We start from the raw sequence: 21,507 nt of genomic DNA, 5'->3' as shown, positions 1-21,507 counted from the left end.
TATTAGCTTTATATCTAACAAGGCTCCAGCGCGGAAGCATCTAGCCATGGGGTTTAAGCCAGGATATGAAAACAAATTTTCCTCATCCATCAAAAAACTAAGACAGTCCCCTGCTTTGCTAGAAGAGAGGTAAAAGCCCAGTCAACAGGTTACCCATCCATCAAAGCTTTTTGCCACTGAATGCAAAGAATTTATCAGTATTCAGGTCCTGCAAGCATCTGTTAAATTTTTGTCTTCTCACGTACTGAAGAGATCACAGATGCTGTTCAATTCAGAAAGTATTGGGGAAGAGGTTCATTACTATGAAGGGCAGCTCATCGGCCAACATGCTTTAAATACAAACTCTTTTTTCACTCCCCATCAAATGTCAACCAAAAGTACTTGTCCAGGTCTTGACTTCTATAACTTTTTGCTATCATAATTAAAACTCTGTTCCTTTCCTTTGTTGATATTTTTAAAAAAATCACTGTTAAAAGACCATCCTTTTAGATACTGGAACACACTCTATCAAAAAAAAAAAAAGTGCAATAGATATAATATAATTTGAGCTGAGTGAGTTTGGAAGGATTAAGTTTCCACTGGAGAGCTCCCAATCTCATCTAAAAGTACTTCTGCAGAAGCTGAAATAATTCTGGATCTGATATACAAAACTGCTCGGTCTCCCTGAACAGCGAGACCTTTGTATCTTTTGAGTGGACTTGCAAAGAAGCAAAGTTTCCCCTTGAAACACAGACCTATCTTGGTTACAGTACTACAGCCACTGTGCACATGAAGCCCAACACTTATAGGCTGGTCTGTCAACTTTTCAACCAGATAAGTAAATGTCACACATTTCCATGACAAAACTAAGATATTTAGAGAAAACAAATACCAAGGAGAGTTCAGTTACATCTTGAAGCGCTCTGAAAATTTTAATCTGAGAGTTGAATGGAATAGATTCATATTTTACAGCATCTCTAAGAACCCTATGTCAAACATAACCTGCCTCAAAGTTCTATTGTCTTCATCTAAAAGTGAATTTACAAACAGTTTTGATGCAGCATTTATTTGAGTAAGAATCAGTATTGTCTTCTAAGTTAATCAGTCATCCATTGGGAAATGGAGAAAATTTGCACATAGAGTAGATACCGTAAAAACTAATTCAAGCTGGGTTTCTTTACACTAGAAGGAAAGATGAGAATTTACCTCCTCGCGAAGCTGCCGCTCTCTCTCTTCTTCAAGCTTTTGGATTTCTGCCAAGGATAACGTGGTCTGGGACTGACATGCTCCTGAATTTGATTGCTGACCCCATGTCGAAGACGAAGGAAGCTGAGAACAAGACAAGACAAGCTAGTAAGAATCCTTTTTGAACTGAAGAATGTTGACATTGTATATTAGGAGACAATTCTCAGGAACCCACTGGAGAAAGGTGATACAAAGATTCAGCTTAAAGGTAACATACCATATTTACTTGATTCTAAGATGAAATCATTTTCTCATTCATCATGGGGAAAATGAAGGCTCATCTTTGACTTGAGGACCTGCAGACAGTGTTGGGTCCTACAGTGTTTTCTGGTTCATCCTAATTCCCTTGTTGCCCTCTGGCTCCTGCACTATTCCTTGGCTCCCTGCTGAGCCAGGGCACAGTAGAGAAATCAGCCCAGAGCCATAGAACAATGAGAGACCGAGCACGGATTCCCTCACTGCTCTCTGGCTGCATGCTGGGTCCTGCTGCTTTCTGGCCCTACACTTATTCCCCACTGCTCTCTTGCTCAGCAGGGAGCCAGACAGCTCTTCTTGCCTGAGTCTCTCTCTTTTCCTTCCTGTGCACTTGTTTTAATATTTGTGCTCCCTTATATCTTTTGTACTTCACTCACCGACACTGCTATTCCCTCTCTTTTTCTGTCATGTGGTACCTTCACTCAGCTCCTATCTGTTCATCCCAGTCAACTAAATTCCTTTTAATCTTGTTCTGTGGACTGTCAAAAAGGTTTTGCCTACACATATTAGATGAATGGAAAAAGAAGGTAGAGCATTACTTTCATTTGTGCAAGTTGCTGCTGCTGCTGTTGCTGTTGCAACCGCCGAAGCGCCTCCTGTTGCTGCTGCCTCTGTCTCATTATTTCCTTCTGGCGCTGAAGTTCCAACTCCTTGCGCTTTCGCTCTTCCTCTTCGAGCCGTAATCTAGCTGCTTCCTCTTCCATGCGCAGCCGATTTTCTTCAAGTCTACGCTGGGCCTCCTCCTCTTCACGGGCCCATTTGGCAGCCTCCTCTTCCTTCCAAGGATACAAAAATAAAGAGCAAAGTCTCTAAGAGGCCTCAGAAACAATTAAATAATTTAAGCACATGGGATTCAGAAAGCCTAACAAACAGATGGAAGCCTTTTAGCAGTAGATGTTATCTGTAAAGTGCACATTGGTTAATAAACTTTAATCTTCAAGTGAAAAAAATCTGGTTCCTCCAACACAGAAGTTTCATAATGTTTTATCAAGCAATTGAACTACAAGCGAAAGGCATTCCTCCACATCAAGGCCAGCAACATCGGACTGTCCACAGGGCAAAATGAAGTACTGAACTTTTCTTTTTCTCGGATTTTATCTGCCTTTTCACTGCAATTAGCTCTCAGGGTTGAGTGCTACTGAGAGAGAACTCATTAACTGAGAAAAAAGAAAAGGTTTATAATTACATTAAAAATAAGTGACGGAAAAAGTAGGTGATGGGTATAGCTGCAAAGAAGGAAAAGCTCTTTTTGTTAACAAGGATAAGGCAGGACATAAAAGGTGCTGGTACATCATAAAGAGTTAGAAGAGAGAGAGACATAGAGAGCTCTATCATTTACATGTTAACTGGCAATATGGAATGGGATCCTTATGTTAATACCATATGAGGATGTGTGATGCAGTTAGTTTTCCTGTTAGAAGACTGCCAGCAGGAGTTAGTATGCATGGCAGCTGGGAAAGTAGGACATGCAGAGGCCACTTAAGGAGGCTTTAAAATAGTCAGGGCAAGAGGATAGGAGGGAACATGAACGATATTCTCTAGTTTTGGCAGAGTAGAGAAAAGCAGACTGGCACGTTTGAAGTACAAGGAGAGTTGCAATGATACAGCATTCTGCAGCAAAGGTTTCAAACACGGTAGCTTATAACAGGATTTAATTATTTTAAGCTTTTATGGTAGAATACTGTATGCATCTTGCCCCTCTTTAGATTAGGGAAAAACTGGAAACCTGAGGCTGCAACCTGCCTGTAGCCACAATCAAATGTGCTGGAAAGCAAAACATTCAGAAAATACTATACTCATCTAAAAAATGAAGTGCAGAAGGCACAAAGCTTGTTCTTCCTTCTGATTATCTGTAACCTGTTTCAAAGGGAAACTCAATCTATATTCACACTACCCATGCGGAGTTCCACAGCTAAAGGAAACAGTCTCTCCCCAGCTGGCAGAGCAAGTCTTAATGTTCAGTTGGCTCTGGCACCTCCCATAACTGACCATAGTAAATCCCTTGTGCTACTTTTCACCTGTTTGCGAAGCAACTCCTCTCTCTGCCGCCTTTCTTCTTCTTCTCTTCTCCTCTCCTCCAGTCTTCTAAGTGCTTCCTCCTGCTGTTGTCTCTCTTCTTCTTCCCGCTGCCGTCTTAGTGCAATTTCTTGTTCTCTTTGTCTTCTCAGGGCTTCTTCCTAAAGGTGGAAACAAAAGATAAGAAACATACACCAATTCACTTCTTAAATGGGGACACTGAACACAGTCTGGCCAGAGAAACTCTCAGGGAAAGCTCCACAATTTAATATTAACAATGCTTATTCTAAACACTAGAATCCCAATGCCAGAGACACAGGTTAACATCTTTTTTTCTGGTGTGACATGCATCCAAGAGACAGACAGTGGTTGTTCCTAGAACAGAAACTCCAAAGAATCTGAAATCATCCAATATTCTGCTTTAGTGTTCAATCTGGGGATGCAAAGGCAGAAAAAGGAGGAGAACCATCAAGAGACTTCAAGATACTTTTCTTTCTTTTGCCTACGACCTGAAAATCTGAGAGCAGCAACAGGGAGTCTTAAGCTTCTCTTCTTTCTTTCCTCTTACAGGACAGGTAGCCAGAGTATCACTGTCTCCTTGCTTCTGTCCTGATCTTAGTTGCTTCTAATATCCCTTATTCCTTCCTTTAATATCCTGAAATCAAGCAAATGGTATTCTTATCCATGCTTTATCTTTTATTTAAAACCTCAAGTATTTTTTTCATCCTCTTTTGGTATCATTCCTCTTGCCCTGCTCAATATTTTTACTCCTCATCTTAGGTAAGCAGATTTCTAAGCACTGATTCTTAGAGGCCCAAAAAATACATATTTTCCTATTTTTACTAGATTTCCAAATGTAATTTAATAGTTTTCTAGGAGCAATGCATTATCGCATGTTATGTACCTTTGCATTTTGCACCATGGCCAGAAGGTCATACTAATTTTGGACTTGGGCAAATCACGGAAGTGAATTCTAAAACCATGTACAATGCATAGATGAATTGCAACATACTAAGCATCATACTGGACGGAATGCATGGAGAAATATGCCAGGATGATAGGTAACTATAGATAATTAATCAAAATCTGCATAATGGCCTCTTATGAGATGTACAAAACTCCATAATCCCCAGGATGAGAAAACAGAGTACAATTACTCTTTGTAATGAAGTAAGAGTTTATCCATCTTTCTGCATCGCAATTAAAACTAATTTTCAGGAGAGTGCTTTTTTCTTTTTGGCTAATGCAAGGAAAAAAATGGCTACCTCTTAGCTACTTCTTCCTTTTATCAAGGCTTAGAGGCACTATGTTAGGGAAGGTCTGGAGACAGGTGCACTGCACAGCCTGGAGCCATTCTGGAGCACAACTATAGCTGAAGATCAAGAATGCAGCCAGAAAGAGACCCAGCAAATTACTGGCTGATGCTGCTCTTACTAAGAGGCCGATGTTGGATGGATGGGCATCACTTTGCATTTTGTTCGATCAGAGAATACAAGCAAATATGTATAAAATAGAAACACAGGGAGCTGGAATCAAAAATTCCAATTTACCGATGCCCAGGTAGCTTACTTGTTTTGTATTTCAAAAGACAGGTAGGCACTGTGAGTGCTCCAAAAGAAACTCCCTTGCTTCATATGTTTCATTTCCTCTCTGGAGATCACCACCTTGTAGTGGAAGAGTGGCTTGTGTGTTCCAATGATCCTGAGAACAGTCCTATTTAGGATCCATTCTTCTCACCCCACATGGGGAGGGGGCTAGAAAAGGTGCCCCAAACAGTCTGCCTCGATCTGTTCCTGACTAGATAACTGCATCCCGTGGGATCACCTCTATGCAGTCACAAAGAAACAAAAATGATTTTCAGAATGTGGAACGTATGCATCTTAATGGACTAAGCGCAGCAGTGTCAGTGTTGAACTTACTCAATTCCCAAGAGACGGTTGCTGTCCTTCTCTTGGGGGCCAGTCACTGTTTGCAATCTGAAACTTGACATGCTGGAGAAGGACACCTGAAAAAAGAAGGTGGAAGATGCACCTTCTGGAGAGGGAGCAGAAGAGGCACAGACACATGGAGTTCATTTTGCCATCAAAAACGAATTTGTGAACTGACTCTCAGAACTCCCAACTGGCGTTAATGAATGCCTCATGACTCTCCATCTGAAACTCGCCAAAAACCAACAGGCAACAATTGCGAGTGCATATGCCCCAACCCTCGATGCCAATGAGATCATGAAGGAGAACGTCTACTCACAGCTTGACGCCATCCTCTCGTATACCCCAAGGGAAGAAAAGATCATCCTTCTTGGAGATTTTAATGCCAGCGGGAAGAGATTCCAAACTTTGGAATGGTACTACTGGAAAAGAAGGGATTGGAAATTCAAATGCTAACAGGGTCCTTCTCCTGATGAAGTGTGCAGAACCCAGACTTGTCATCACAAATACCCTGTTCCGTCAAAGGAACAAGTTCAAGACGTCCTGCAAACACCCTAGATCAAAACACTGGCATTTAATTGACTACATGATTGTTCGGAGTCACGATCACCAGGATGTCCTGATTATGAGAGTCATGACTAGCACTGATGACTACTGGATTGACCACTGCCTCATCCATTCCTGCATGTCCATCAAGATTGCATCAAGTACTTGAAGGACCCACTCAAGCAGAGAGAATTTTAGCAACTTCCAAATGAGACACTACCAACAGAGCACCCAGGAGGAGTTGAGGATCATCAGATGGGACTCAAGATAGCTATTCTCTCATCCTGTGAAAATACCATAGGATACAAGACCAAGAAACATCAAGACTGGTTTGATGAAAATGACACTGAAATTCAAGGTCTCATGGACAGGAAATGACAAGCTTTTTGTGCCTGGCAGAATGGCATCAACTCTGCCATCAAGAAAAATGGACACCAACAAGCAAAATCAGAGCTGCAGAGGAGAACATGAGAACTGAAGAATGAATGGTGGATTCAGAAATAAGAAAAAAATCCAACATTTTGCTGACATCTGTGACCCTTGTGGCTTCTTCAGTGCTACCAAAGCTGTCTATGGCCCTAGTGCTCAAGGCCTCAATCTTCTAAGATCAAAGGATGGAACAACACTCCTGAAAGACAGCAAATCCATCAATGCTTGCTGGAAAGAACGTTTCCAGGACCTTCAGAATCGTGACTCAACTGTCGATGGATGAAATCAACAACTTTCTGCAAAAAGCAATCAGAGAAGACCTTGGTTTGCTACTTACCCTGGCAGAGGTCGGGAGTGCCATCGGGAAAAAGAAGAATAACAAAGCAGCCGATTCTGACAGAATACGTGCACAGATTTTCAAAGGAGGAGGAGAACAACTTGCATGTCAGCTTCACATCTTCATCCTTAAAATCTGGAAGGAAGAAATCCCAGCTGACCTAAGGGATGCGTTGATTGTTACCTTCTTCAAGAAGAGGGACAAAGATGACTGTGGAAATTATGAGGCATCTTACTGTTAGCCACTGCTGGGAAAGTCATCCCATATCCTCACTAACCACCTTCTCCCACTTGAAGAAATTCTCCCAGAATATCAAAGCAGCTTCAGACCATCTTGAGGAACTGCGGACATGATTTTTACAGCATGTCAAATCCAGGAGAAGCGTTGCAAACAACTGACCTCTCTATTTGGCCTTCATCGACCTTTCTAAAGCCTTCGATTCTGTAAACTGCCCTGTGGAAAATCTGGTCCAAAACTGGCCACCTAAACAAGTTCATTAGTGTTCTGAGACTTCTCCATGACAACGTCGGCAAGGGTTCTCAGCAACAGGAATCAAACAGAACCATTTGAGGTGAAAAAATGGGAGTGAAGCAAGGTTGTGTCATTGCTCCAACTTTGTTTTCCATCTTCATCTCCACCATAATGCACCTCATTGACAGAAAGCTCCCACCTGGAATTGAAATTGCATATAGGATGGACACAGACACAAGACTCTTCAACCTCAACAAACTCAAGTCCAAAATGAAGACCACAGCCATATCCATAATGGAGCTGCAGTAAGAGAGTCTTGTTAAAACATGACATCCTTGTTGAAATGAAGGTCTTGGTGTATCAAGCCATTGTCATTCCAACTCTGCTGTATGGCTTGGAAACTTGGACCACATACAGAAGACATCTCAAGAGCTTGGAAAAGTACCACCAAAAGTGCCTTTGCAAGATCCTTTGGATTAGCTGGGAGGATAGATGCACAAACCTTGGCTGAAGCAAATTTCAACAACATTGAGGCTATGATCATCCAAAACCAACTTTGCTGGAGAGGCCATTTTGTTTGCATGCCTGACTCCTGCCTTTCAAAGAGAATCTCTCTCTCTCAGTTGAGCGAAGATCAGCAAAGTAGCAGAGGGCAAAGAAAGCACTTCAAAGACACCCTGAAGGCAAACATGAAGAGGTGTAACATCCACATCAACGCTTGAGACACTCCTGCTCAGGACTGACCAAAATGGAGGAAGGCTCTTTGGGTAGCACCTCAGCACTTTGAAACAGCTCGTCGACAGGCAGAAGAGTAAAAGAGGAACACACAAAAAGAATATCAGAACATCCAACGCAGCAACACAGTACCCATCTGTCCTGGAAACGCCTGTCCTCACTGCGAAAAGAAATGTGGATCTGGAATTGGGCTATGGAGACAACCTCACTACTAAGATCCCTGGAAGAAATCTTACTCATTTGCGAGTGATTGCCCATCATCATCATCATCATGTCTGATTCATCAGAATTGTCTACATGTTCTTGCCTCAAATAATTAAGCTCAGGGTTTTAAAAAAGTACAGCATTTGCATCTAAAAAAAGTGTTAGCCAACACAACAGAATAGCTCATTTTTGGAAAAATGGCATCAAGACCTAATTAATTCCTTTAAGACTTTCTATTTATCACTTTGACTATTACTATATATTTATTTGTCAACACTGCTTTCCTGACCTACACTTAAGCACATACATGGTGACTGGTCTTCAGATAAAATATTTTTTTCAAGTTAAGAGGTTCCAGTTTTGTTATCTACAACAGGTATTTCTAGTAACTGGGAAACTGATTTTAGGAAAATGATATTTGTAATGATTGCAAAAACAGAATATTGACTGCACAAGACCTTGTAATAAAAGCACAAAAATTGGAAAGGAAGAGATCAAAAGAAAAAATGTGTATATCAATGTTGTACATAAAGGCCAGTCAAGCAGCAACTTGCGAGCCACTAATCCATCATGTGGGGCTAATTAATGAGAGCTCTGAATTTTATCAGCAGGGATCCTGGTTTCTCTGTTAAGAAAAAACCCCCCAATTTTCAGAATAAAAAAAAATAACCTGAAATCCATATTTTTCCATGATTAAAATGAAACACCACTAATAGATAGATATAAATACTAGTGGTGTTTCATTTTTATAAATATATAGATATCTATAGTGGTGTTTCATTTTAATCACACAGAAATGAGGATTTCAGGTTACTTTTTTTAATCCAAAAAATTGGGGATTTCTTTCATCAGAGAAAACCAGGATCCCTGTTCATCAGAAACTGTAACTAAAACCCCATATTTATGTTGTCTAGATTGTGAACTCTTCTAATTGGGCAAATCATTTGTCATCCATAGGTCCTATATAAATCAGAGGACTACTTTTTTTTTTTTTTTTAAAAAGATCAACAGCATTTTATACCCTGAGTCCTTGCAACTGTTGTCAGTTAGCACCTATGCTTTTCCCAGTTTATTTTAGCATCTACCTCCTTCATGCAATAGATTCCAAATCTACACATGTACCTCAACACAGGCTCCAACAGTGACAGATGCATTTCACATGTCCATAGACATCAATGGAAACATCATCTTAAAAATTAAGGGCAAACACACAGACATTTGAACAATGTTTAATTCTTCATCCTCTAAAACAGCAGAGCACCACCCCTTGCAGGCATATCACTAATTAGCCCTGCATCCTCCAAGTGTCATTCCAATCTCCCTTCCTTGCCCAATCTGCTGCTCTGCTTCCTGCCCTATCTGCCACTGGGGTGCCCCTTCCTCTCCCCAATCTGCTGTGTGCCACACAAAGGCTACCAAGACCACTTGTGACACACTTACTGCCGCTAAGCCATTCCTTGTTGCCCTCTGGATACAGGAAACAAATGAGACTTCTTTCACTTCTTCCTCTCATTTACTGCATTTGTGTAAAAACAGTAGTCCTGGTATACAACAACATAGCTGGGTACTCTTTCCACTTCAATATTCATCTTTTTCCACTGAAGGTTTTTCATTTTAAAAATCATATAGTAAATATTGTAGCAATATTATTTTTAAACATCTGTAAGATCTGTAAACATCTTTTAATACAAACCCTCTACTTAAAGCAAATACATTCATTTTTCTCCCTAAAAAAGGCATTATTGTTGCTCCTAAAGTCAGAAATCACCAAGCAAATAAAAAAAAAAAAAATAAAGATCCATCAACTTGTACATCTCGTAATCTTCCTAACTGTAGGACGATCTGTCTGTAATACTTAAGGCACAGAAATCAAATTAAATTTAAAGCGTTCTTACAAGAGGATATATTTTCATATTTATCACCAATAAGAACACTATTTAGCATAGAAGATATTTTAATGACAGTATATACAGTATCACTAAATGACTGATGGAGGTGTTTCATGCTTGTCCACTGCCATATTGGACACATGAAGAAAACCTGAAAAGGAATCTATTGTTATATAGCTGATATCACCTTTTTACTTTTTCGTCCTTTATAGGTAAAATAAGGCACAGAGAAGCATGAAAATGTCATTTAAATCAAACCCTCTTCTATTCCAGTAGCAGTACTAGTCACACTTAGACTTACAGATTTAAAAGTTTAATTTTTGTTCATGGAAACTAGGTGCAGCTGGTAATGAAAACGAGCTACACCTTCCCAACCATGTACTCAGGGATGCTTTATCAACTTCTACATATCTTTATTACTAAATATTTTCCTGGGAATATCAAGCCCATAAATATTTACAATACTCTGAGCTTTATTCTTACCAACGCTTAGGTGAAAGGAGACAACTGTTCCTTTGAATATGTCCTGTTCCTATGCTAGTATAAATGTTATCAATCCTATTCTTCTCCACAGGGGTCCTGTTACCATCCTCCAATTACCTCCTTCCAGTTTTATGCATTTTGAAAACCTACATATTCTGTGACACACATCTCAGGTCAGGCATTTAAAATGAGACTGGATGGTGCACTAGCAAAAGAAACTTGAAAAGCTTACAAAGGTCAGTCATTGCTATTGACTTAGCAGATTCCAGGTGGGTGGTTTTTTTGTTTTTGGTTTCGTTTTTTAAAGAGTTTACTGCAAATGAAATCTACCACCTTTGCAGCTCTGAAGACTGCTTCCAAATGGTGCTGGCAAGGCCGGGAGATTTTTCTGTCTCCTTGGGATTTCATCCCTTGGAGCAGAGACTTTATAGGGGACAATTTTAATTATAATTCTTGAAAGACAAAATATTGGTTAACAGTTGATTTCATTCCTAAAAGGTGACCCAACATTACAGAATAAGATACACACCCCAACCCTCAGCAGCAAAAAAAAAAATACAGGTTACTGATGTACAAGATAGTATAAACAAGACTGGATTCAACATGGCTTGCCATGTAATTTCCTTCTACATCACCTTTACTATTGTTAATTTCTTACAAAAACTCTTTAAAAACTGAATTTAGAATTCACCATCAACAGTATTTTTACTAACCTTATATACTAGTCTTTTATGAAGTATTGTATCAAAAGCCTTCCTGAAGTCCAGGCAGATTAAGTCTACTGCTTCACCCCTCTCAGCTCTCATTGTCACCTCCTCAAAAGAAGTTAATCAAATTTGTTAAGCATTATTTCCTTTCTATAAAATCTCTGATAAGAATCTTTGATTAGTTTGTAACCTGGTTCTAGAATTTTTTCCACTATAGAAATCAGCTTTCAATATCAGCCTGGTGCTTTAAAAGTAAGGTTGTAATATTAATTTCTTTCCAATGAAGGATTTAAGAGCTTTGTTACTTGTTTTCATTTTGACTGTCACTTGTAAGAATTAGTGTGTGGAGTAACAACTCCACAGTTAGTGATGTAAGACAGTTTCCATTAAAACCAACTTCCCATAAAAATAGTCAGTCTATGAAATTCCACTAAGGCAGTCTTCTGCCAGAGGTGACTGAATCTGTACAAAAAAGTGGACTGTATCCAAGACCACAATGAAAGATGACTTTTTTCTAAATATTTACCATTAAATATCCAAAACCAACTCAATCTAAGATCTCTCAGAAAAAAGAATGAATGGGATGCACTGAATTACAAAGAGGGGGGTGTTGAAAACATGTTACAAAAAGCTGGATATAAAACAATTCTTCCAAGTTTGTTACTTTGAAAAGCCCTATTTTGTATGAGTGCTGCAATGATTCCATGCACATATTTAGTACCCAGCTATGCTATAAATATATATTTTCCAGTACAAACTGTAATGGTTCCATGTACATCAAGATGAGACATTAAAACTATTAAAAACTATGGAAATAAATATAGAACTTAATTAAAATGGAGTTACAGAGCTAACTAGATTGTGTAAACCTAGCTTGAGTCATAACCCCTATTAATTCATATCCTAGAGAAATAGAAAAAAATGTTCAAGTCTCAGAGGAATATAAATGCCAGTCATAAGAAGGCTCCTTGACTTTATGCCCAAATGAAATAAAACACAGCATAGCTTCCTTTTGCTATCTCTAGGAATCTACAAACTTAGACCTGCTTTCAGCCAAAAATCCAGATGGGTCAAAACAAAGTAATAATGGAGTTTTTAATGCAAGTCTCCCATTTGTTCCTATCTGTAAACCAGATCCTGAGTTCTGGGAAAGAAGAGAAGCAGAGCAGTATTTTTTTCTTAAGAATCTCTTGCAGCCTCCTCCTCCTGCAAAGATTCTGCGCCCGTTTTTTGGTTCCTGCCACTTACGGAGGCATAGCCATCAGTTTTGTCTCTCACCATCTTAAGTGTTCCAACAACTACCTGAAGTTCTTTTCAGATCTGGCATGAGATGCAGGACGATATATTTAAAGGGCAAGAATCTTTACTTTCATGTATCTGCCCTCTGACACAAAGACCATGATACAGTTCATAAAATTGAGGATGGTCTGTCTTGGTTTGAGCAGGGGGTAAGACTCGATGACCTCCTGAGATTCCTCCCAGTCCTAATTTTCTATGATTCTACGCCCAGACTTTTGTTGGTAAGAAACAAATTCTTCAGAAAATGTATTAGAAACCATCCCACAAAAAGAGCAAGATTTCTTGACTAAGAACAAGCCTTCCAGAGAACAGCAGGATTCACTAATCACTTCTCAATCATGTCTCTGATTTTGAACTACTGCACTCAAGCAGCAGACATGATGCTCTGAAAAAGTTAAAGGGGTCAGACTTGATCTGGAGTATTCTAAAGCACTGTTAAAATTATCTGACTTCTTGACTGGTGGGTAATGTGGATTTTACTAAATAATACAAAAGGCAGAGGAGCTTAACATGAAATTCAGGTGGCCATCACTCTGAATACATTCTAAATCATGTCTGCTACAGGTACTTTTCTATGACAACCTCACTGAAATGTTGAAATCTGGGAGAAAAGGCCTGAGAAAAATAAAAACTGGTCCAATGATTCACAAGGGAAAAAAAAGAAATAAAATGCACTTATTTAAAAAAAATAAAAACCTGTAAACAAAACCAAAATGCCATTTCCTGATTCAAAAAAAAAAGATTATTCCCCATTTTTCTCAAAAAGATAGATCTGCAAATTTGAGAAGCAACATTAGACACACGGGCAAGGTACACTTGGATACTAGAAACAAATTTAAACTACTATGGCAAGAGCAAAAACACGGTGCAGTAGTCCACTTAATACTAGAAAGACATGGAAGAATCTCAATATCTGTAACCCAGATTTACTCTAAGTACAATGGACTTCACAAGCATCCAATGTCCATAACCATATACTATGGACATTTAAGCCTTTTCAAAAACGCAAAATTACTGAATCTAACTCAGAAGACTAAAAAAGATGCACACAAGAAAGGTACAAACAAATGAATGGTAGAAGATGGAAGGCTACAGCTCATATGGTAGAAAAGAAAAGCTTGTTTAAATGTCCCTTATCCTGGACTAGTGTACTTTCTAATGTCTTTCTATTTAAGGAAGAATTTAACTTTAAAAATGAAGCTTTGTTCTCTTTTACACTTTAAAAAAATTAGGACATTGTCAAAAACGGGGGAGAGGGGAAAAGTGGGGAGGCTTCCTCTCCTCCAGGCCAGTATGATAATTTTGCTTAAGTAATAACACAAACTCTTTTACATTTTAAAAGCCTCCAGGTGAAATAGGAACCCCCACCCCCACATGGGCAGGTAGAAAGGCAAGGCACAGAATGGTTGAGTGACTCTTAACACAGGTCCCTCTCAGAACAAGAAATGGACTGTCCTATTTCTAACCCATAAGAACAATGCTACCCTGGCAAACTCTTCCATTTTTCCAAAAGAAACTTTTCACCATCAGAAACCCAGAGGAGTCAGCAATTATGTCCACTATGACTGAGGTCATGTAAACTATGGTAAGCAGTACCTAGATTCTGACAAACCAGAAATCCTGTAAGTATTGGATACATTTTTTAACGGAATTAAATTGAAGATGAGGAAAAGTACAGCTTGGCTTCAAATTTACTTTCCTAAATCTTGGTCCTCTTTAAAGTACTGCACTTTGTAACCTAACTGGGAAATCAATACTCCAAAAACCAAGTCTGCTAACAGTGGTGAGATGCCTAGATTTAGAATCCTCACAATGTCGGGCTTTAACTACAAGGCTAACAAATATTTAACTAAGCGGGCAGTGAATGTAATCTCATTTCTGGGGAGTCCTTTTGGAAAATTATTTTTTAAACGCTATTTGACAAATAAATAAGGCCAAAAATAAAATCTGATTTGAATTGAAACTGTCAGACATACAAAGCCAGTTCTGAAATCTCTGGCAAGTCTTTGAAAGGGCAAGAACTGAAAAAGAAATGTCCGAGTAACCATGAAAGAAATACTACTAATAAAACTGTCTTCATACACACTTACCAGAAATACATCAGACCTCACATGTTTTTCTACACGGTTTTCCTATAAAACTGGAGTACTAAAATAGAATCCACAGAAGTACACCACACTGAGAAGATTCACCTGCTTTCTACGAGCCAGTTCCTCCTCTTCTCGTCGTTTCCTTTCTTCCTCCTGCTGTCTCCTAAGTAGCTCTTCTTGTTGTCTCCGAAGTTCCTCCTGCCTTTTCCTCTCTTCCTCTTCTCGTTTGGCTCTTATCTCCACTTCTCTCCTCTCCTGCTCTAGCTACAGTTTATATAAAAACTACACTTAGATACAAGATTAGAATAGGTAAAGTACTTCTATACTATGTTTTAACGAAAAATTTCAGAAATTAGAAGACAGCATCTCAGCTGCTAATTGGCCTGTGGGGTTCAACCTGCAACTATAGCGCTCTTGAGTTACCCATAGGCAATGCTAAGAGTAAATTTCTGGTGTGAAATTTACTGGTGTAAAAACAGTGTTTGGTTCTCCAAATCAGTTTTCCTGTACCACTTTCTTAAACTACTTAGACGTAAAGCAGCCAGAGGCAGCTGCCATGATGTCATCATGGAAGCAGGATTTCTTCTACTATTTTGTCTTATGACTCTAAAGGAGAACCTAGTACTAAAGTAGCTGCAAACAGCCCCAAACTAAATTCTTTCTGTTCCCTAAAAAAAGTTTTGGGATATAAGAGGAGGGTAAGTACAGGAGTAGCAGCAGCAGAAGTTCTGCTCTTATGTAACTTCTAACAGTAAAAAGAAAACTGGCTTGAATGTGCATGTGTTTGATCCAAAGGGCAAAGCCCATTTTAAAACCCCAGGAGAGACAGTTAAGACAGGTTTCACTCACCAGTGTAAAACTATTAACAGAGTATCACAGTTACATTTTGCTAATCCATAATTAATTTTTTTGCAGGTACATGATAATTTCTGACCTTTGCAGCTTTGGCCTTCTCAAGCTGCTGAAGTTGTTCTAGAGCTGGTCCCTGAGCTGCAGTGTCAATGGGTAGGTCCCAGACGCTACTTCCTTCCCAGACTGGAGAGGCAAGAAAAATAATGTTATATAAGCAGTAGAAGAATCATTATCCACAAGCAACAGCAAGCAGACAGACTGAAAGCAGGGAAGTCCTGTGTGATCCATTACTAGATGACAAGAACTAGAAATCATAGATGCACACTCCTTTCACATGATCCTCTTCAGCAGGGGACCACCTTTAATCTTCCTAAAGAAAGTATAGCCTGATTCCCCTGAAAGCTCTCAGGGGAGAGTGCCAAGATGGGTTTTCCCTCTCAAACTTGGACAAGACCCAGCTGTTCAATACCCAATCGCTCCATGAAACCAGAAGCCCATTGGTCAGGTAATACAAACAGAGCAAACTCTATATCTGGCTGAACATTTCCTACAACAATGCAAAGCATGGCCATTTTGCTCGTCTCAGCACTCTCCCCTCCCCCACAGAACAGAATTTATTCTTGAGTTCAAGGGGAGCTGAATTCATTTTCATGTCAAACAGAAGCTTGGATGAATGAACCCAGAAGTTATTTGGACAAGCATCAGAACAGGCTGTAAGAAGAAAGGTCTGATTCTGAACCAAGAGAGTTTGTTCTGGAGACTATATTACTCTAGAAATGGGTCATACCTGTAGGCTGTGAGGCTGCTGACTGAAGCTCCCAAATCGAGCTAGTGTCTGGCACTGACACAGACCTTGTTACAGGTGGCATGAGGTTCTGTTCCGATATTCTGAAATATAAGCAGGAAGATTCAACACTTGACCAAGGAATGGTCTACTCTGAAAATGCAGTGAAAATTTTCAGTTAAGTAACTTGTCATTACAGGTTTCTTCAAGCCTCTATTTAAAACAAAAATATTATGCTGATGCTATTAAACAGAAATGTTTCTTACTTATCCTTGCTGGATCAAACACTGAATCAGCCACATGCTGGGATTCCATAAGTACCAGTTCACAGGCAACCTGATCAGCAATATGTAAAATTATAGATTTCAATTGGCAGGGACAGATCAAATCTAGCAAAGTGAGGTGCCTCAAAACAATATTTCATTAATTCTGGTCAGAACCTTGCATATTATTTTTCCTCACAGAACTGCCAAGTCAGAAGGCAAGGTAATACTCTTCCAAGCAGAAACCAAAGGAAAAAAAGATGTTAAAAGGTTGATGAATGTTGAATATTTCACAGTCACTCTTGTTTGCACATTCTTAGATATAACTGAAAGTAATGTGAACCAGATTCATGCAAATACAAGATGATCACAACAAAACTGTAAGATAAAGCATAACCAGCTCAAGTCTGTCCACTCACCTCATCTTCAGGGCCTGGAACTGCTGTAAAAGAAGAGCCAGTTGCTGCTGCTGCTGAGATGACAGAGCTGCTTTTTGCTGCTGTGCCAGCACCTGTGCATATTGTTGTCTTCACAAGAGAAGCAGAGTCACTGGAATTGGTTTACTTTGCTCAAGAAAGCGTACGCATCTTTGATTCAATTAGTCTACAAGCTGCAACTGTACCCTGACCTCATCCGAGTTGCCAAAGTCCCACATGTACTTAAATCTCCCTGAATAATGTCTACTAATGTAGGATGCACACACTAATTCCTGCAGGCAATCACAAAATAGGCGTCTTGAAAAAGTCAAAGCATAAAAAAAAGTGAAGTAACATATCTGAGCAGAAAAAAATTCCTCACTCCAAACCATGCAAACCAACTATTTCCTCCCAATTTTTAAATTCTATACTATGTAACATTTCTGTTTTCCTTTTCCCAGAAATGTATAGATAACTCGTAAGTTGATTCCAATTCTGAGATCCTCTAAACAGGTAAGGCTTCTAGTGATCCCATATCCTCAATACAACAGCAGATTTCTTAGCACACCAGGAGTCCTATATTGACATTCATTCAAAGATCATAAACAAGGCACATGCAGCTTTTAGTGCATCTATCCAATTACTAACTGCTTTCTTACTCTAAGATTCTGTCAAAGGGCCAGAAAAAGGTCAGCTCTTGAGGACTGCAATTCCTTCAATGGGCACACAATGGGTATCTAACCAGAATTCTCAACAGCTTTCCCACTAACAAGAAACTGTCAACAGAATAGAAACAGATTCTGGTGTTCTCCATGTGCAGACAGTCTACTCTCTCAACTTCAAATCCTCAAAACCCCTTTGCAAGTATGGCCAAGACTCATTTTGACCAGGCAAGTTGCTAACTACATAGCTACTCTGATGGTATGTGATAAATAATAAAGAATAAGACAGCGTGCCCTAAGTTGGCCAGTTCTCTGTTCTAAGCATAGGTGGTGTTAGGATCATGGGCAGTTGAGAATGGAAATCACTGCTGCTGGAGGAGCATCAATGCCAGATCTACAACCCATGGAAAATATGATCAGAAGTTAAGCCCAGTCTTACTGTATCAAAAGGTGCTGGTACTGCAGGTGCTGCATTTGGTACAAGGCTGAGAGTTCTTGCTGTCTAGTCAGCCGCTCCTGGTCCAGCTCACCCTGCGTTTGGGAATAAATCATATTAGATAAATTATATTAGATATATTGCAACAAACTATCAGATACACACAATAAAAACTGAAGTCCAGTACTACACTCCATGGGTCAAGGAAAAAAGGGACAAATGGTACACCCACTGGTACAGAAATCCGAATACATGTAAACAAATTGCTTTGAAGCATGCAAAAAAAGTGCACAAGAAGAAACATGCAGCTGGTATACAACAGCATAAATAGATATCACGTCACAACCAAGCTTTGAAGCCTCTGACCCAGCAAAGCACATAAGAATTTATTTAAAATTAAATGAAAATGGTGACCTCTCCAAGATTATGTCTAAAGTGCTGGAACTAATCTTAAGGACAACCCTACCCTTCTATCAACTAATCATCTATATTTAGCTCAAAACCTAAAAAGTGAAAGTTCAGCCTGACCTTCAAAGCACAGCTGAACTTGTGTATGGGGCAAGACCCAGCACTGCTCATTTCGTCCTTCCCTTTGGGTTTAGAATGCACCTGTCCTTGAGCACAGAAAGACTGTTAATAATTACCCTGAAATGCTTTGTTCCTAGCTTTCTGCCCTTCACCCCACTTTCTCTACTGCCCAGGACAAAAAACCAGATTCCTAGAAGGGCTCCACTTCACATGGAAGTAGCATAATGTCAACAGCTGTGGTGTAGGCAATAATGGGGTGATACAGAAGCGGGGAAGATACCTCATGAGGTTTGGGCTGATCAAGGGCCTGAGACCCACAGTCTTCCAGAAGCTTTTCATGCTAGGTGCTAAAAGCATATGCATTTCCAAGACAGAGGACTTACAGCATTATGCAAAGTGTCTGATGAGGTGATCCTGGGCTCACAAAACCTCATCCTATCCATCTCTGATTCAGTTAGTCTATAAAAGTGCAAATCTACCCTGCCTTCTATTATGCAAAGAACACATTTGTAAGAAATCCCTTGTTTGATCTGTGTGACTGCTGAACACTTACCATCTGTGGAGGTGGTGCTGGACCTGGAGTGAAAGGAACCCTGCCCCACATTTTCATAATGTCTCCAAGTGGCTGGAAGCTCTCATCACATGCTCGCTTTACCAACAGGGACATCGTGAAATACCCAGCCTGGAACCACTCTGCCATCTCCTGGTTACTGAAGGGACCTAAAATAGCACAAACAATACATGTAGAGAAGGGCAAATTCAGCAAAAAGGGAACCAAGAACATGACACTTGTTTGAATACTGCATCTGTTTTAACATTAGTGATTTCTGCTTTTGTTCTGAATAAGAAAAGATACATGCACATTCGTCTTGCTGAACAGAACATACATTCCAAATTCTAGGTCTGTTCACAACAGTGTGAACACAGCAGTTCTGACACTAACGATAAATGTGTATACATTTTTTGCCATCTATTGGTATATCATTTCTCTACATAATTAACATGTTGCCGCTACAACTGTTCCAGAATAAGTCACACAGAAAATGCAAACTGCTAATTCTGCTTCTCTAAAGATATTTGGCAATATTCTTGATTGTGGGAATAAGCACCTCAGCGTAAGGTCAGCAGACCTCCTACATTTCCAGATTTTATTTTTGAGGGTAGCAACAAAATGTCAGTTACCCCCCTGTACTTCTGTATTTCTCTCTCTACTCAATAAGTAATGCCCACTGAGTATTTCTGTCACTTCCTTAAAATGTACAAGACAAGTTTCTAAAATGAATTTACAAGGGGAAAAAAGGAACCTCCAAAGTGAGAACAGACGAGTGGGTAGGAACCCTGCAAAGACGACAACTCCACAAAAGCAGAATTGGGACTATATAATTTGTCATCTCTGTACACCAAACGTTTATAAAATTTTTCCCTCCTGGAGAGCAAAAATTTAGGGATATCCCAAAAGAAAAATGCTTGCAGAGCTGTGGACAGAATTTTCTTTTAGAGTCTACACCCAATCAGCAATTATAACTGGACCCTAAAAGCTGATGTGGCAGAAGATCCTTCAAGAGCACTTTCACCAAATACAGTCAAGGAGTAACTGACTGGAAGAGTCAGAAAAGACGTTTATATTTGGAAGTATATGCACGAACCAGCAGGGAACCTGGCCTGCACTCTGCTCTATTATGGTCCTCCATGATTGAAAACTCTTAAGAATTAAAGGGTTTCTGCTCATTGGAGGCTAAGGTCCACAAAGAAAACCTACACTTCAGGCATTTTTAGAGGTAACATTTATCCATTTTTGATTAGATTAAATGCGTTAGGGACAGATTTTTCATTGTATATACATAGTGTATCAAACAAACCGGGACAGAATGATGCCTCTAAGCTCTACCATAATACTATATGGTAAGGGGACAAAAGTAAGATAAAAATTAAACAAGCTGACTTGCAAAATTGCTTCTTCACACCATCTAAATAAAGGGTGTCAAATTCATCAGGTCCTGTGCTGGATGAGCACGGCTGAGCCAGTCTGCAGCTTGGACTGGGACCAGACACCCTACAGAGCACCTCTGGTGCTAGTCCTGCCTAGGTGCCACACATACCAGCCTCCGGGGCCAGCCTGGGGCATGCACTGCTTACAGTATGTAGGCTGGACCTGGAGCTATAGGCAGTGTAGGGGGTTGGTCCCCCGCCCCCACCCCCACATACAGTCTGTACTTTGGACACCCTGTGCTGCACGTAGTACTGGGCCCAGCCCACATGCTACAGGTGGTACATGCCCCTCACTAGGCCCAGAGGCCTAGCCATGCATGCAGCAAAGGGCCGGCACAGGACAAGCACTCTGTGCAGTGCTCTGCCGACCAGCCCTGTGCACGGGCTCTGGGTATGGTGAGGCAGTGTGGAGTACATCCCGTGCTGGCCCTACGACACATGCAGCATGCATGGCCACCCCATGCTGGACTGGCTGGCGTTTGTGGCTGGCATGGGATGCATGCTGCCTGTAATGCACAGGCAGGACCTGATGCTGCATGGGGCACAGGGGATCCGGGGTGAGGTCTGCACATGGCACCTCAGACCAACCCCCTATGCTGCCTGCAGCAAGCAGGGTGCCAAAACCATTCTACATGATGTATGCAGTGGATGGGGCTGGGGCCAGGGCCAGTCCAGAAGACCATGGGCCAGATTGGGCTTGTGGGCTGAATGTCTGACACCCATAACTGAAGTCCAAAACATAAGTGTTTTCTTGTTGCCCTTAGAAACTTGAAGGTAGGTAATACCTACAACTTCGGGCTAGATGTACCTCCTCTTAAAAAAATCTACCTCTAGCTCAGAGCTTCCAAGGTTGTTTCTACAGGGGTACAGGCTCTAGCTGTGTTGGTCTAAGGGCACAGGCAGACAAGGTTCTTTGGGTAAATCTGATATCTTTTATTAGACCAACTCACATAGTTGGAAAAAT

At 40.3% G+C, this 21,507-nt stretch overlaps 1 protein-coding gene across 11 annotated transcripts in view; it reads right to left on the bottom strand.

Annotated features, from left to right (window-relative positions):
- Positions 1-21,507, bottom strand: part of GIGYF2 (GRB10 interacting GYF protein 2) — a 93,705-nt gene that overhangs the window by 7,704 nt on the left and 64,494 nt on the right. For 5 of the 11 annotated variants that reach the window (XM_019542862.1, XM_019542863.1, XM_019542866.1 and 2 more), the window contains 10 exons: positions 19,108-19,274; positions 18,030-18,121; positions 16,932-17,039; positions 16,253-16,353; positions 15,548-15,648; positions 14,716-14,877; positions 11,231-11,332; positions 3,498-3,656; positions 2,019-2,255; positions 1,186-1,308 (listed from right to left, as the gene is read on the bottom strand). In XM_019542862.1, coding sequence (XP_019398407.1) covers positions 1,186-1,308; positions 2,019-2,255; positions 3,498-3,656; positions 11,231-11,332; positions 14,716-14,877; positions 15,548-15,648; positions 16,253-16,353; positions 16,932-17,039; positions 18,030-18,121; positions 19,108-19,274 — 1,352 coding nt within the window. The remainder of the gene's footprint in view (positions 1-1,185; positions 1,309-2,018; positions 2,256-3,497; positions 3,657-11,230; positions 11,333-14,715; positions 14,878-15,547; positions 15,649-16,252; positions 16,354-16,931; positions 17,040-18,029; positions 18,122-19,107; positions 19,275-21,507) is intronic. The other 6 variants (XM_019542868.1, XM_019542869.1, XM_019542870.1 and 3 more) reach the window with 2 other exon arrangements.

This window comes from Crocodylus porosus, unplaced genomic scaffold (genome assembly GCF_001723895.1).
Source record: "Crocodylus porosus isolate Cpor-Errol unplaced genomic scaffold, CroPor_comp1, whole genome shotgun sequence".
NCBI classification, from domain to species: domain Eukaryota; kingdom Metazoa; phylum Chordata; order Crocodylia; family Crocodylidae; genus Crocodylus; species Crocodylus porosus.
Note: the sequence above shows the minus strand (reverse complement) of the source record. Positions and strands in the feature narration are given on the sequence as shown.